The sequence below is a fragment of the Polypterus senegalus genome, chromosome 13 (assembly GCF_016835505.1).
Source record: "Polypterus senegalus isolate Bchr_013 chromosome 13, ASM1683550v1, whole genome shotgun sequence".
NCBI lineage: Eukaryota > Metazoa > Chordata > Cladistia > Polypteriformes > Polypteridae > Polypterus > Polypterus senegalus.
This window is the reverse complement of record NC_053166.1, coordinates 86,733,600-86,749,178: the sequence shown is the minus strand read 5'-3', so window position 1 is coordinate 86,749,178 and position 15,579 is coordinate 86,733,600. Positions and strand designations below refer to the sequence as shown.

The 15,579-nt window shown below is 36.0% G+C and overlaps 1 protein-coding gene across 2 annotated transcripts in view; it reads left to right on the top strand.

Annotated features, from left to right (window-relative positions):
• The window catches only part of dedd (death effector domain containing), a 94,381-nt gene extending 79,535 nt beyond the window's left edge, over positions 1–14,846 (top strand). For both annotated transcript variants that reach the window (XM_039773906.1, XM_039773907.1), the window contains 3 exons: positions 129–233; positions 7,952–8,089; positions 13,038–14,846. In XM_039773906.1, coding sequence (XP_039629840.1) covers positions 129–233; positions 7,952–8,089; positions 13,038–13,429 — 635 coding nt within the window. In that variant the 3' untranslated portion in view covers positions 13,430–14,846. The remainder of the gene's footprint in view (positions 1–128; positions 234–7,951; positions 8,090–13,037) is intronic.
• The last annotated feature ends 733 nt before the right edge of the window (positions 14,847–15,579 follow it).

The following is a 15,579-nucleotide window of genomic DNA, read 5'->3' as shown; positions in this document are numbered from 1 at the left end:
CTAAAGAATAAATGTTTAATATTAATAATGTATATTATGTAGCATATATGGTAAGCAACTAAATTAATTGACAAATATTAATAATACATTTTGAAGTAATATTTGCATTCTTTGTTTGATTCCTTTAGTTTGTCCAGATCCAGTAGATCAGTATTTGGAGGAAACATCAGTCCGATATGTTTCACCTAGAGGCAATGGTGAGAACAATGGGACCACACAACAACGAAGAACAGGTATGAATCAGTTCAAGCTATTGTACATTGTATATACATTAAAAGTTTCATGTTATTTTTAGTATATTATGGGTAATATTTGAAAATCTAGAAATTATAGTACATGATTTTGTAGTGATCCTGTTGTTACCTGCTGTTTTGGGTTTTTTTTTTTTTTTTTGTGTTTTTTTTTTCTGTTTTTGGATCACCAGTTCCACACAAATATTTCAACACCCTTAGCCAAATTACATATTTAGTTGATATTTATACAAAATACTAAATGCAACTTAGACAGAAAAAAAAAAAAAACTTGCAAAAGTTTTGGGTACTAATTTTGGTTGTAAAGCCTTGGAACTTTTTAACTCATTAGTTTGATCTTGCTTAGTTTGTTTGTAGCTGTCGGGGGCTAATTTTAAAATTTTTTTTATTTTAACTTTTCAAAAATTGTGTTACACTCAACTAGTGCTGGGCGGTATACTGGTTCATACCGAAAACCGTTTTTTATTTTTGTTATGATATGGGTTTTTCTTATACCGCAACACCAGTTTAAATTGCCTAAATGACGTTCGGAACGTGGCACAGCGGGAAACTGTTCAAGTAGGGACCTTCACTGCTACATCGCTAATCACAGAGATGTTACGCGGGGGCTCTTTTTCACTGTTACACCGCTAAATAGGTAGTGGTAGTATAGGGATGGCGCGGTGAAAATGGACAGAGAACATTCTGAAACTGAAGCTGATGATAACGTTGAACATGATAACACAGAAGAACTTTTGCTGAAAAAAAAGGAGTCCTGTCCGTTGCCTGGAGATGCTTTTGTTTTAAAAGGTCGGATGTGGACCTTTATGTTCAAATGTGTAAATACTGTTTCTATACTACTGCAGGCCAAGTTGTACTTGTTTTCAATACAGTGTAATGTACCTGGGTACTGTGTAATACTGTGATGACGTGTTGACTTTATTCTCGACATTTCCACTTTAATCTTGACGCTTATGACGAGAATAAAGTCGACATTTCTACTTTATTCTCGCCTTTTATGTCAAGACTAGGCTGTCCCGCCTTTTAAGGCGACCGACTTTTAAGTTGACCACTTCTTAAGGCAATTCAATATGTAGATCAATTTGATATTTTATACAAACTCATTAATTTGGTTTTTTTGCATTTGAGCAGTATTACTTTAATACTCGTAGTTTCTGTTATTTTTGTGTTGAAATTTAAACTTTTTTTCTATATTGAGGTCGCCCTTTTGAACCCTCCTGATATTTACTACGCGGTGAGGCATTTGTACTCCAACATTAATTATTTCTAGAGACATAATTGTCTATTTTTCTAGCGCATCGCGCACAAAAGCAAGGGAACGATGGGAGCACCAGAACTCTGCTCACATCATGTTGCTTCATACCGCAAGCTGCAAGTAGTAAGTCTGTGATAAGCGGAATACCGCTACGCTTTCCACTCACGGGACGGAAGGACAATCCCGACCGATTTTATATAGTAAGAAAGAAGAAGATATCGCACAGTCTGGAGTAGAAAATCATCTTTTACCTGGAAAAACAAAACTACAAATCCCATCGCATTGCAAAATGGGCGTGTGTGAAACTTCGCGCCTGCGTAGCACTCACGGGACGGAAGGACAATCCCGACCGCTTTTATATAGAAGGTTTAAACTTGACATGTTGACTTTATTCTCTTAATTTTTCATTAATTTAGAACATCGTAAAATGAATATTTAATTTACTAGATTTTCAGGATTTTCAGGATTTGCTCCTGCCTCGCACACACTGCTGGGATGGGCGCAACCCTGAATGGATGGCATAATTAAACATGTATAACGAGGATATTTTTAAAGTTCTGAACACTCTGTGGGCTAAGTTTTATAATTAGTTTTAATTTCACAAAGACGTTTATCGTGATTGGATATGTGGAGAATCTGCCATAAGCAGTTCTTTTGAATTCTGTTCTATGCACATCACACTACTAAAATTAAACTTATGCAGCCGGGAAAACAATATATGGGTGGCTGCCCCAAATTTTTATGATGTCTTTGTCTAATTATTATTACAAGGTACATTGAGCAGGATGGAGATTAACAGGATCGATTTTCAGACTTTTAGAATCTATAGCGAATCGTTTGAAGGGAAAACATGATTAATTGGAAAATCTGTATTTTTCTCAAAACCTAGTGTTAAATTGGACTGGCACAAAAAATAAATTTGAAAATAAAGGTTTAGATGAGTAATTTTTAGTTACAAATAGTTTACTTGATCCAGAGTGGCATATAGTATGTGTGTGTATCTGTCTATTTGTTTTTTTTCTGATAAAAATAAAGTATCACTGCACCTGCAATATTTTTTTGATGGATTGTTTAGGTGCATGTAACTTTTCCAAGAAAGGGGAACACCTTGTGACAAATAGTATAACTTTGCATATTATGGGATAAGACATCTGAACTTGTTACAATGATGGCTGACAGATTGTGCCACCAAAGGAGATTGATTCCAGGATTGTGCATCATAAAATGTCTTGGTTATGTACTGTAGAATCCAATTTTTCTCAGAGAAATCCTTAAAGCTGCAAATTGTTTTGTGTTTGATATTGGTGTAAATAAGGGTTTTTATTAATGTAATTACTTTTGAAAATTTGAAGTGGTGCAGCTCCTTTAATACATAAGCAGAGTAATAGCCGTTTAGTTTTGGATAGGTTCAGTGGCGGTTCTACATTAAATTGCTCCCCGGGCGAGACTCCCTCCGCCCCCCTCCGCAAAAAAACATGACAAAACTACACATTTTGTACACACCACACGTTTTATTGTAGTAATTCCGTCATTCCGTAACAGACCGATTTTTGCAAAAAATAAATAAACTGCTCATAACTTAATTATACTCTGTACAAACCAATATTATTTAAGAAAAAATATTTTAAATTATTAAGAATAATATACAAATAAATATAGAATAAATTACACTAAAGAAAATTAAATTATTTCACTGCAGAAGAGAAAACACAAACTGAAACTAAAATCTGACATTTCTGGCCTTTCTAGATGCAAAGTCAATAATGGCATCATATGAGATATGCTCCCCTACTGAATGATTAATGCTTATGACAGCAAGGCCAGTGAGCCGTTCCTGAGACATGGTTGACCTCAGGTATGTCTTGATTAACTTCAGTTTGGAAAAGCTTCTCTCTGCTTGAGCCACAGTCACTGGCAGGGTAAGTGCAATCCTGAGAGCAGTCCAAAAGTTGGGGTAGATCTCAGATAGATCCTTATCGTGCATGAAAGTGATAAGCTCAAGGAGGCTCATGGTTTTTGATGGCAGGTGAGGGAAGTTCTTGATTTCCTGCAAAAGCTCTCTACTGTCCAAATCAGAATGCCCTTCGAAGTGCAGTGTGGTACCTAGTGCATTGCACTGCTCTGCCAGCTCCTCATCTGCAAGACTAGGGAAATTTGTCAAAACCCCAAATTTGTTTTCCACATTTTCCAATGTGGTCAATCTCTCCGCGATGGCTGACAGGGCTGCATCAAGAACAACATTGAAGAATCCAATCTCCAACTTCCTAAGGGCATCACTGAAAGGCTCATCATGTGATTCATATGAGAAGTGGCGCTTTGTGGACCTCAAGCCTTTTTTGTTTCAAAACATCTTCCACATTCATTAGTAGGTGGCTCATCTTGACAAGTGGCAGAGGATGCTCCAAAATATTTTAGAAGTGCCCCTAAAACAGGACACAGTTGAAATTGACATCAAAAGACTGTTGGCTACAATATTACTCTTAAAAATTGCAAATTTAAATAAACATGCCCTAACATGTATACAATATAATCTAATCTAAGGGAGGAACAATTAGCTCCTTGGTTAATTTACTGCCTCAAATGATATGCTTTGTCACGTAACAGAGTTATAGCAAATGGAAAATGTTTGTCTTTTACACTATCTACACATATGTAAATTACACTGGCTATTTACAGTAGCCAACACAAACAATGGAAATAAATAATAACTGTACTTGCAACAGTTTTGTTGCAAAGCATAATTTTGTGGTTAAATTTAATTAGATCTCGTGTTGTATACACTGCTGAAAAACAATAGAACCCTGCCCAAAAATAACAGAAAATGTAATGGATTTAATGGTTATAATGGGAATTGTATTGGTTTTAATGGTAAGTATAACAGTGTCTGCTGGTATATGATGGATTCTATGGGTTGGATGGTAAATCCTATTGGAAAAGTGCCCAAAACACACTACAATAAGGAATTTTGTAATAGTTTCACTGGAAAAAGGTTAATGGTTCACAATGGTATTTAATAGAAACCATTAGAATTTCTGTGATGGTTTGTATATTAGGCTTTTACTGTGTTTTTTTTTAGCAAGGTAAGCATAGCATGCATCATAAGCAAGAAGGCTAACAAAGTAAGAGTTAACGTTATACCACTAATTAACACAATGACATGAATACCTTAATCATACAGAGAGAATATTGTTGCATACCTTTATCTTTTGCCCGTTTCTCCTCATCTTTTCTTTTTTTCCTAAATTGGGCACCTGACAGCTTTGGCCTTTTTCTCTCAATCGCTGTGTTTACTAAGTAATCGGCAATCAACAGATTTCCCATCATCCCCCAACGCTGTCACTCACGACCAGAAGTCAAGATTAAACCAATTCACCTCCACATCATAATCGTTTTTTATTGCCTATTTTTATTAGCCATTTTACACAATTAAATAAATAAATAAAAATGAGCCAATTATTGGTCTGTGTTTAAAATATTTTGAATGAAATGTGCGTTATTTGTAAGAAAGTCAGGTGTCACTGACATAGTTTAGCCCCCCCCCCTCCTCCTTGTCCGCTTCATTTGGGAGAGGTGAACTGTACTCTGCGCCTACACCCCCCCCAACCACCCACCGCCCCTCATCCCTCTCCTCCTCCGCTCAGCTTCTGTGCGGCTCCTTCAGCAGCAGGGGCGGCGCAGGTATCATAGATAATAGAAAACCGCTTAGCGGCACAGTTGATTTTTTTTTTTTTTCCTCCAAGTTCGTGTGCCGCCCCCCACGTGTCATGAAAAAAATGCCGCCCCGGGCGGCTGCCCCGTTCGCCCATGCCTAAAACCGCCACTGGATAGGTTATATAGGTACAATATTGCCAAAGTACCCAAGCACAGATGTCTGATGCGTGTCTCTCTCTTTTTCAAGTGTAGACTGTAGATGTTGTGAGCACAAGTTTCTGATTATCTTCATAAGAATCAATGTATTATAACCTATGTTGATTTAAATCTAAACAATAAACTTCACTGACAATAAAGTTGTTGGATTAAGCACTCTCCTGATGATTACATGATGCAAGAAATTTAACAGATGAATTAATAAAGAAGTCTATGCACACATACATATCCTGAGAATGTGAATGTATTAAGCAAAATAAACTGAGAGCTATCTATCATCCTGTTTCTTCATATAATCATAGTATTTAATGAACATTTTTACTGTTACACAGCCAGGAGTGCGTGTGCCATAGACTTAACCGGATACTAGTTTGATTTGCACATATTATGAGTTCTGAAAGAGAGTACCTGATTAGTAGACCTGATAGCCTTCTGGAAAGTAAAAATTTGCATCTTCCTCTTGTCAAGGTACTGACACTAACTTCTCATAGCTGGAAGGAAAATAAGCTAAGACAGTAAAACAAGATGAGTGACTGTTGCAAATATAGTAGCATAAGAATGCATTTTAATATATCGTCATAAAATTGGAAAATTGTTGTGAAATTTAAAAAACATACTTGTCCTAAATAAAAATCTGTTTATGAGCCAACACATCTTCCTTTTCCTCCTGAGCTGAGCCAAATGACTTGATTCACTGAAAAGACACGGAATGCAAATCGATATGGGGAGTCGCATGATTCAGTGGACAGCTTTTCTCGTAGTTTATACAGTGCCTGTGAGGAACATCTAAAACACAAAGGATGTGACAATAGAAAAAAAACAAACTGTGAGACATTTTATTACAGCTCTGAGTAAAACATCACTCCTTTGTAAAGATGTGTTACTTGTGAAGATTTCTTTGACCTACACAATGAAATGCAGTTTGTTTTAAAAGTCCAAATAAATTCGCAGCCAGTTCAGAAAGGCTTTAGAAAGCTGCTTATGTGCATAAAAATGATTCATTTCTTCCAGAGTAACATGTAAGGAATCTTTTGAAAAGATCCAAGGATTTCAGTTTCCTGGTGTGAGAAACAGCTAAGAGTTTAAAAAACAAAGTTTGAAGTTTATAGCAAAGGTTAATGTGTTTACTGACAGATGGCCTTATTGTGCAATCAATGCAACTTAGATAGGTAGATACTTTATTAATCCCAAGGGGAAATTCACATAATCCAGCAGCAGTATACTGATACAAAAAATATTAAAGAGTAATAAAAATGCATGTAAAAACAAACAATAACTTTGAACTTATAGGCAATTGTATAGGCTTTAGAAAGCGAATGCACTGATCTTTTGAATGCTGGCAAATGGGAGTTTCAGGATTAAACCAAATCATGACCCTGCATATCACTTTGATAAGAAAAAAGGCACTTGAATAAGGTAAATGCTCATAGTATAAGTGTTCTCTACCAAGAGGCAAGCGCATAACTATTTAAAAGCAAAACTTCAGCTTTTTTAATATAAATAAACGAGATAAACAAAGGACCTTTTGAAACCACAGCAATCTTTTTTACAGAGTGAACACCTTAAGCACGCTTGAAGGAACCTGTGCAGTGGCCAATTTGAAAGGCTTTGAAGACAGTGTGGAGACACAGAATACAGCACCTTAACAGAAAAATTGTGAACTTAAATTGTTACAGTAATTAAACTATGACTTTATGCATTCTCTGTAAAATATTGTCTTATTGTCTGTTGTGGGGACAATGAATGCAAATAGTTTAGTTTTGAAGCCCCTGGAATTAAGCATATATGCTCATTTTGTTACCATCATTGAGCATATCAGTCAAGGGGGCTTTTCAAACTGAGGACTTTTATACTAGAAAAATAACTTATATGCTTCAGAGAGTTTCACCATCATTCTGTCAATGAGGTTCAATTGATACATATGTAGAGACCAAATTTAGCCCTTATATATTGGTGCCTGATATTATCGGTTGGTCCCTTGTCATTGTACATATGAAAACCTCTACTCTGTTTCTTTTGCCATGAGAAAAAAAAGTTTTTTCACTGTACTTATGAGATAAAGTTAGTAATAGCTTGCGGCAGTGCCCCATATGTGCTTTTTGTGTCTGAATTGCTATTTTGTGGTCCTCATAAGTCACAAAGTTAGTGCTATGATCTCCGGAAGATACTAATTACTTAAAGTTGACATAGATGGCTAAATAATATGTTGATTTTTCAAAAGGTTTTAATCTAAATGAAAGGTTATTGAGAACTTTTTTTTTCTTTAATAAATAAATTCTTTTTGTAAAGGGTAAACATTGTGTTTTTATATTAAATTCTATACCCCTATAGATGGAGTTTTCAATGTATTATTTGTACTTCATTCATGTACTGTATTTGTTTTATATTGTGTATGTATAAGGCAAGTTATCAACTATAATCACCGTGGTTTTTTTTTTTCAGTAGACCAGGAGGAAGTTTTAATATATGTATGATTTACTGCTGTTGAATTCTTTTAAAAAGAAGGTACATTTCAGTTCATTCTCTGCCTAAGACCTGATTGTAACAATTTCCTTGTGTGTTTCTATTTTTGTGTCAGGTCCACAGCCACTGATATGTTGTTCTCCAACGGGACCCCAAGTTTGTTCAGGCAGGGTGAAGCAGATTCCTAGTGCACCTAGTCGGAAAAGAAAAAGAACGCATAATACATCTGACAGCAAGGAAAAACAGACTTGTGGTATGAAGTTACTTGTATTTGGTTAATTGTAGTGATTTTCCTCTGGTCAAGCAAAAAAAATAACCTGTTAGTTGGAATTTGTAACGGTATATACCTTTTTATTAGATGATGTGGAAATCTGAACCATAGAAGAAAAAGTAAAGGTGGACAGCATTGTCTGATTCTTGTCTTTGGTGCTGATCTTCATGGTCTTATTTAGTGAATTTAATTTCTCCCCAAACAACCCAGAAAACAGAATAAATAAAACAACAAAATGTCCTCTGTCTGTGTCCAGGCATAATGTCCAGAGGAGGACAGGAATGCTAAATGAACAGAAGAAAAAATAAAGAAATACAGATGTAAGGGATATAATATCTGTTGAACAAAGGCAGCATGATACACAAAGAAATGTAATCGAAACAGACGGACTTGCTGTTGTGTCATTGTGCCAGTTTTACTAAACAGGCATTTTACTGTGTATCAAATATTTTTGAAAAAGTACATTCTTCTTTGAGAGATAACTGTTAAAAAAAAAATCTTTGAAGTCTGACAAGCTGTGGGAGGAGTTCTATCTATATGGTAACCTTTATATGTTTTGTAAAGAAATTAAACAACCCCAATATGTATGCTTATTATGCAAAAACTAGTAACTGTTTAGACTTGGAAGGGCTGATTCTTCAAGTCTAATTATAATAATTTGAGTCTGAGACAGCATAAAAAAATAGATAGCCTAATTGTAGTGAAAGAGATGAGAGACACAACCATAGCCATCTCGGTTACCATATATGTTTCTGAGCACTGCCCTTGACCCATAATTATTCCCTCATTTTGATGAAAACAATGCTAGAAAAGAAGGGAAACTAATAGTTTACAGAGTAATGGATGTTTTAAACCGGTTTTGAAAAGGACAAAAAAACATACAAGTGTAAAATATTTTTATATACTTTTTATATACTTATTCCCACCCCCCACCCACCCCAATAAAGAATATGGCTCAGTACAGGATAGTGAAGTACTGAAAATGCTGAATGAAAGACGTTACTAAATGTTCAAAATCATTTCATGCAGTGAAGCACTGTACAGTTATCTATTGAAAAAGTTTTTGTAATTTGTAAGTTGAAGCTTCTAAAGAAAAAAGAAAATCATGCATATAACCGATCGATTGGTCACTGATCTATATTGGATGATATTTGCTGCAAAAGACTTGGTAAATTGGCACAGAGAAAAAAAATAGTACCTGGTTTTTCAAAGCTTTATAGTAATTTAGTTGCAGTGTTACCTTATGTTGCGATTAGGCTAGATGATTGCAATATTAGCCTTTACATTAAAGAAAGTGGAGTAATAAACAGAGAAAAATGAATTGAAGGAGTCATCCTGTACAATCCGAGTATTTTATTGTTGCTGACCATGTCCATCATTTTATGGCCACATTGTACCCTTCTTCTTATGGCTATTTCCAGCAGGATAACACAATGTCACAAAGCTCAAATAATCTCCCAACTCGTTTCTTGAGCATGACAATGAGTTCAGTATACTGAAATGGCCTCCACAGTCAGCAGATCTCAATCCAATAGTGCACCATTGCGATGTGATGGAACGCAAGATTTGTGTTATGGATGTACAGCCAACATCTGCAACAACTACATGATTCTGTAGTGTCAACATGGGTTAAAATAACTGAGGAATGTTTCTAGCACTTTCCTGAATTATGCCATGATGAATTATTGCAGTTCTGAAGGCAAAAGGGGACCCAGTCCAGTACTAGCAAGGTGTACCACTTTATTCCAGGCCACTTCTTCCAGCTCTTCCGTGAAAATCCCAAGGCGTTCCCAGGCCAGCCGGGACACACAGTCCCTCCAGCGTGTCCTGGGTCTTCCCTGGGGCCGCCTCCCGGTTGGACGTGCCTGGAACACTTCACCAGGGAGGCCTCCAGGAGGCATCCTGATCAGATGCCTGAGCCACCTCATCTGACTCCTCTCGATGCGGAGGAGTAGTAGCTCTACTCTGAGCCACTCCCGGATGACTGAGCTTCTCACCCTGTCTTTAAGGGAAAGCCCAGACACCCTGCGGAAGAAACTCATTTCAGCCGCTTGTATTCGCGATCTCGTTCTTTCGGTCACTACCCAGAGCTCATGACCATAGGTGAGGGTAGGAATGTAGATCGACTGGTAAATTGAGAGCTTTGCCTTACTGCTCAGCTCTTTTTTCACCACGACAGCCCGATGCAGAGCCTGCATCACTGCGGATGCCGCAGCGATCCACCTGTCGATCTCATGGTCCATTCTTCCCTCACTCGTGAACAAGACCCCGAGATACTTGAACTCCTCCACTTGGGGCAGGATCTCTCCCCAACCCTGAGAGGGCACTCCACTCTTTTCCGGCTGAGGACCATGGTCTCGGACTTGGAGGTACATCCTGGCCTTTATTTATTATCATAGTTTGGATCATACCTTAAATATAAAAACTGTTTTGTATCTATCATTTGAAGCAAATTTTGTTTTGGAATGACGAACGCTTCTCTTCTGTAAAAGTAAGGAATTCAGGGATCAGAAAAGTACAACCGGTGTTTGAGGGATTCTGTATTACAGAGCTGGCACTTTGATAATTTTGTGTTTTTAATGCTTTACTGCTGATCTAAGGAACTTCAGAACCAATTCATTTTGTATTATGAGAATACCACAATGTTGCAAAATGCTATTTAAAAAGGTGTTCTCTGACAGTGTTTAGACCCGCCCATCCTTCTTAATAGCAGGTGCATGCTTCCAACCAGATGGTGTGACTTAGAAAAGGAGAATGTGGAACTTGAAAGAAGTGCCAGGAATGCTTAATCTATGAGGAGGTGCTAGCTACAGGAAGCATGTTTTAATGCAGTTATTTCCATATGCTTATTAAAATATTCTAAGTTGAATATCAGACTAGAGCAGTTTGAGAAGTGTCTTATGTAGAACAGAAACCTGCAAATTGTATTTTATACAAGCAATATCTAACCATGTAACAATCATTGTTTATTTTAGACAGTCATGTACCAGAACTAACTATCTATATATATATATATATATATATATATATATATATATATATATATATATATATATATATATATATATATATATATATGAGAAAGTGTAGCCTTTTGATAACATTTGAAACATTTTGAATGTATGAAGCCTTTGTAAATTGTATGTCTTGATTTCCCAAAAAGCATTTTAACTGTTTTGCAAATATTTCTGGCAATTTGCAAACAAGTCAGGAAGTGCCTTACAACTTTTCGAAGTTATGTTCATTGCTACAATACGTTACGTCTCCCACCTCCATTTTTGAAAAAGATTTGCACCTCCTCTACAGCTGTTGAAATAAGCCCCTCTACCAACCCATCTCAATCTTGTTCTAGAGGTTATTGCAGGAAGGTGGAAATAAATGCATCATTACTGAGAAATATGTACCACATTTTACCTGCTGCAGCATTTGCAGCTTTTCTGGTTTTACTTTTTATATTGAATGTCAGAATACCTTTTTTCTTAGCAGTACTGTGTGTGAAGAAATAGTAGTTTAATCAGTGGATTCCTAATTAATCCTTTGGTACTCCTCAGCATCTCCCCCTCAAGTACAAGTGGAAGTGATGTAGCCTGCAATGTCTTGATTGGTGGTAGAACAGCATTGCTAGTCATTGGAAGAAGTAGTATTTGGTCCATTTCTTCAGGTGTTTTGAGCCACTGTGTATGTTTGTGGTTTGAAATCTCAGGAATGAATACAGCACATGAATTCCCCTGTTTATGAAATAATGTAGAACAGTGGTTCCCAAACTGTGTGCCTACAGACTGGCCTACAGGGGCACTGTGAAATATTCCAATATTGGACATCTTTTACAAACGTAACATCAAAAAATAATTGAAAATATATAGAAATACTGTAATACTAATTTCCGACCCTTTTTTCTAAGTTAAATGTTTCCCCAGTGCTGTGATCGGTTTATTCATAATAAAAGATGTGCCTCTGAGGAGACCAAACAGTATCATTTTGAGAACGGACCCGAATGAAGTCATCCAGATGTCAGGCAACAATCGTAGATGCTTATGGATTTGAATTTAATTCTGCAAAAGAAGAAAATCTTATTGAGCTGCCTTGTGACAATATCAGTAAAAGATGAATATCTGCTGCTAAGTAGTAAAGCTCATCAAATCTTAATTCCTTTGCGACATCATACAGGGGGTCCAGATCTAATTATGCAGATCCAGATCGTCTGGATGACTTTGATATATGTGGGGACGATTCCAGTTCAGTGCAAAGATGATTCTTCATGTTGTCAGTTCGCACACTTCTCAATGGTCCAGGATTTTTCAGGTGATTTTCAATGTAGTAAACTTAAGTTATAGTGTAATAAAAACTGCATAATTAGATCTGGACCACCATATGTTTATGTGAAGCTGGGTTTTTGGCGGTTGCTGTAATAAAAAGAAAATGCTGTGCAAAAATCAACATAGATCAGGAAATGATGGTGACTGTATCCAGTATGATTCCAAAATTTAAAAACACATGTAGGAACAACAGGTTCGTCCATCTTACTAATTATTCCCATCAATAAACTGATTTTTGTGATGTTTGTTTTTGAATCTTTTCAAATAAAAGATTATTGCTGGTTTTTAAGAATTATATTAAGTGTAAAAATAATTAGTTTGAATAAATTACAACATACAAAAACATCAATATTTAATTTGAAACAATGAGTCATCCTAGTCAGCTACACACCACAACTGTCAGGTATGTATTGTAGAACTGTAAACTATTCTATGGTTTAACTCGGGGTGCTGTGAAAAAATCTTGAAACATTAAGTGTGCCGTGAACAGAAAATATTAGGGAACCGCAGATGAATGTTTTACAATTTCATCCCCTTTATCTGTTGTGTGTAATATTATACAGTAGCTGTTGTTCACGATCATATCTGACAATTTTTACTGTTTCTCATTTCAGATATTCGTTTGCGGGTACGTGCTGAATACTGCCAGCATGAGTCAGCCCTGCAAGGAAATGTGTTTTCCAATAAGCAAGAGGCCTTGGAAAGACAGTTTGAGAGATTTAACCAAGCCAACACCATCTTGAAATCACGTGACCTTGGCTCTATCATCTGTGATATAAAGTTTTCTGAGTTGACCTATTTAGATGCATTTTGGAGGGATTACATCAATGGTTCATTGCTAGAAGCTCTTAAAGGTGTTTTCATAACAGATTCTTTAAAACAAGCTGTGGGCCATGAAGCTATTAAACTGCTAGTAAATGTTGATGAAGAAGATTATCAGGCAGGGCGAAGAAAGTTGCTACGTAATTTAATCATTGGTGGTTCGGGAATTAAGGACCTGGCATAAGATTTGTTTAATAAACAGAATTTCAAGTCTATTGAATAATAAAAGAAAAAGCCCATTTTCTCTGAGTGAGGTTGAGAACGTTCAACACGGTATTGTGCTCTGTTTGAATAGATGAACTTTTATACTCCGTGGAGTATATAAAAAGTAAACAGCAAGTTCTTTTTAAAACTGTTTCAAGAAACAAAGATAAATGAGATTAAACAAACCAAGAGACTTTATCTTCAGTTCACAGAGACTTTTATGAACCTCATCGGTGCACCTTGATTTCTGTTTGGGGTGGGAGGGGGCTATCCATAAAAATTACCTCTTGCCACAGAATCAGCCTTCTCTGCTGCTTCTTTTATCAATACATTTGCCATGTGAACTAGAGTTGAAACCAAGTCTTTTGATTTTTGTTTTGTTTGTTTTTCCCTCCTTCAGCCTATACTGACAAAGTTTAAACTTGAGAATGGTTTCTCTCTGACATGTACAGTGCAATGAGTTTCAATAATGGTTACTTTGTTTTGAGAGGCACAGTATTCAGAAAACAGTAAATCTGGGAAATCAAATGGGGGGAGGGGAACGTCTCTTCCCAAGTGATTGGAATGAGCCATCTTATTATTTAAGGGTATTGCTCTATTATGAAATTATATTAATTTGGTTGTTTGAGATGGTAAAACAGCGGAAGATAAAATGGTTAATACCTTAATTAGGTATTTTAAAACCTATAGAACTTTATTCATTTTACTGTTTGAGTTGCATTGTAATGACAATTGAAAATAAAACTGCACTTGAAAACCCCTATGTATTAATTATAGTTGGCACACACTCGAATTGTAAATGTTCATACTTTGTGTGTATGTGTGCTTTTTTTGTCTGTTTTCCTGCAGCACCTTTCAAATTTCAACCCCAGCAAGTCTTTTAATTCATGCAAGTTGATTATAAAAATCAGTATCCTCCTGTGGGAATGATTGATTGCCTTGCCTTTTTTTTTCTTCATTTTTCTGTACCTTAGCTGTCATTGGTCGACAAGTATCCTTTAAATTATATTCTGTTGCAGGCATACTACAGTTATGATATACCCATTTAATCCACAAAAAATTATGTGAATATTGGCAGTTCAAACAAGTTCTAAAATGTTTTCCTCCATCCTTTAAAAAATACTTTTTTTCTTCTTCTCGTGCATATTTTTTCCTCTTCAGACCAGTGGGTAACACAGGGCTCATCCACACTGAAGGAATTCTGACATAAATGAACACTTCCATAGCACAGCTGTGCTTTTTCCAGAACTTTTTTTTGTATTGTGTATTACTGGCTGGATGTAAACTCAGTAATCAGTTAGTCTGTATACAGTTGGTGATAATTTTGTTTAATTGCCAAGACATATGGTATCCTTTCAAAGGAGTAATAAAAATTTAATAAAGTTTATTTTTTCTGTTGTGCAGAAAAGGTGATTTTATTTACAGACTTTATCACCATTTTAGAAAAATGTGGGGTATCCTGGTCATCATTCCATTCATTATAAAACCCTTAAACCTAAAATTGCCCCCAAACCTATGGAAACGTTAGTATGTTAAGAGTTTTGCCTTATTGTTCTCATTATATCTCCCTATTAAATTGCGCTATGGAATTTATATGACATTTAATAAAAGCTGAAACATTTCTATCTATCCTTCCCTCTGTTATAGTGTTCTCAACTACTGTAATTAGTTGCCTTAAGTTTCGCAGCATGTTAACTGACCCCTGCAGTTATCTTGCAAGTGTTCAGGGTAAGGATGAACACTAGACAGGACACACTAGATTGGAGGTCTTTGGATATAAATGGCACTAGGGTCCCCCATAGTGCACTTAGTGTTAAAGGAATGACTGTCTAACTTGAAACTGAACAGCCATGAAAAATACAAGTTGCGTTAAAAAGAACAGGAATCTGTAGGTTCATATGAAGTAAAGTGAACTTTATTATTTTTACATGAACTCATAAAAAATTCATTGAAACAATTGCAGACCATAGAATATATCTAATTAGCATTATATTTGACATATAGTGACATTACAAAGTCGTGAGTATTTTTTTTTTTTTTTTTACAAATGTGTACACAGTCTAAATATACCTCTAAGGAAGGTTATTAATGCTTGAAAGTCTGTCTCAGTACATTAGTATTTAGGTATCT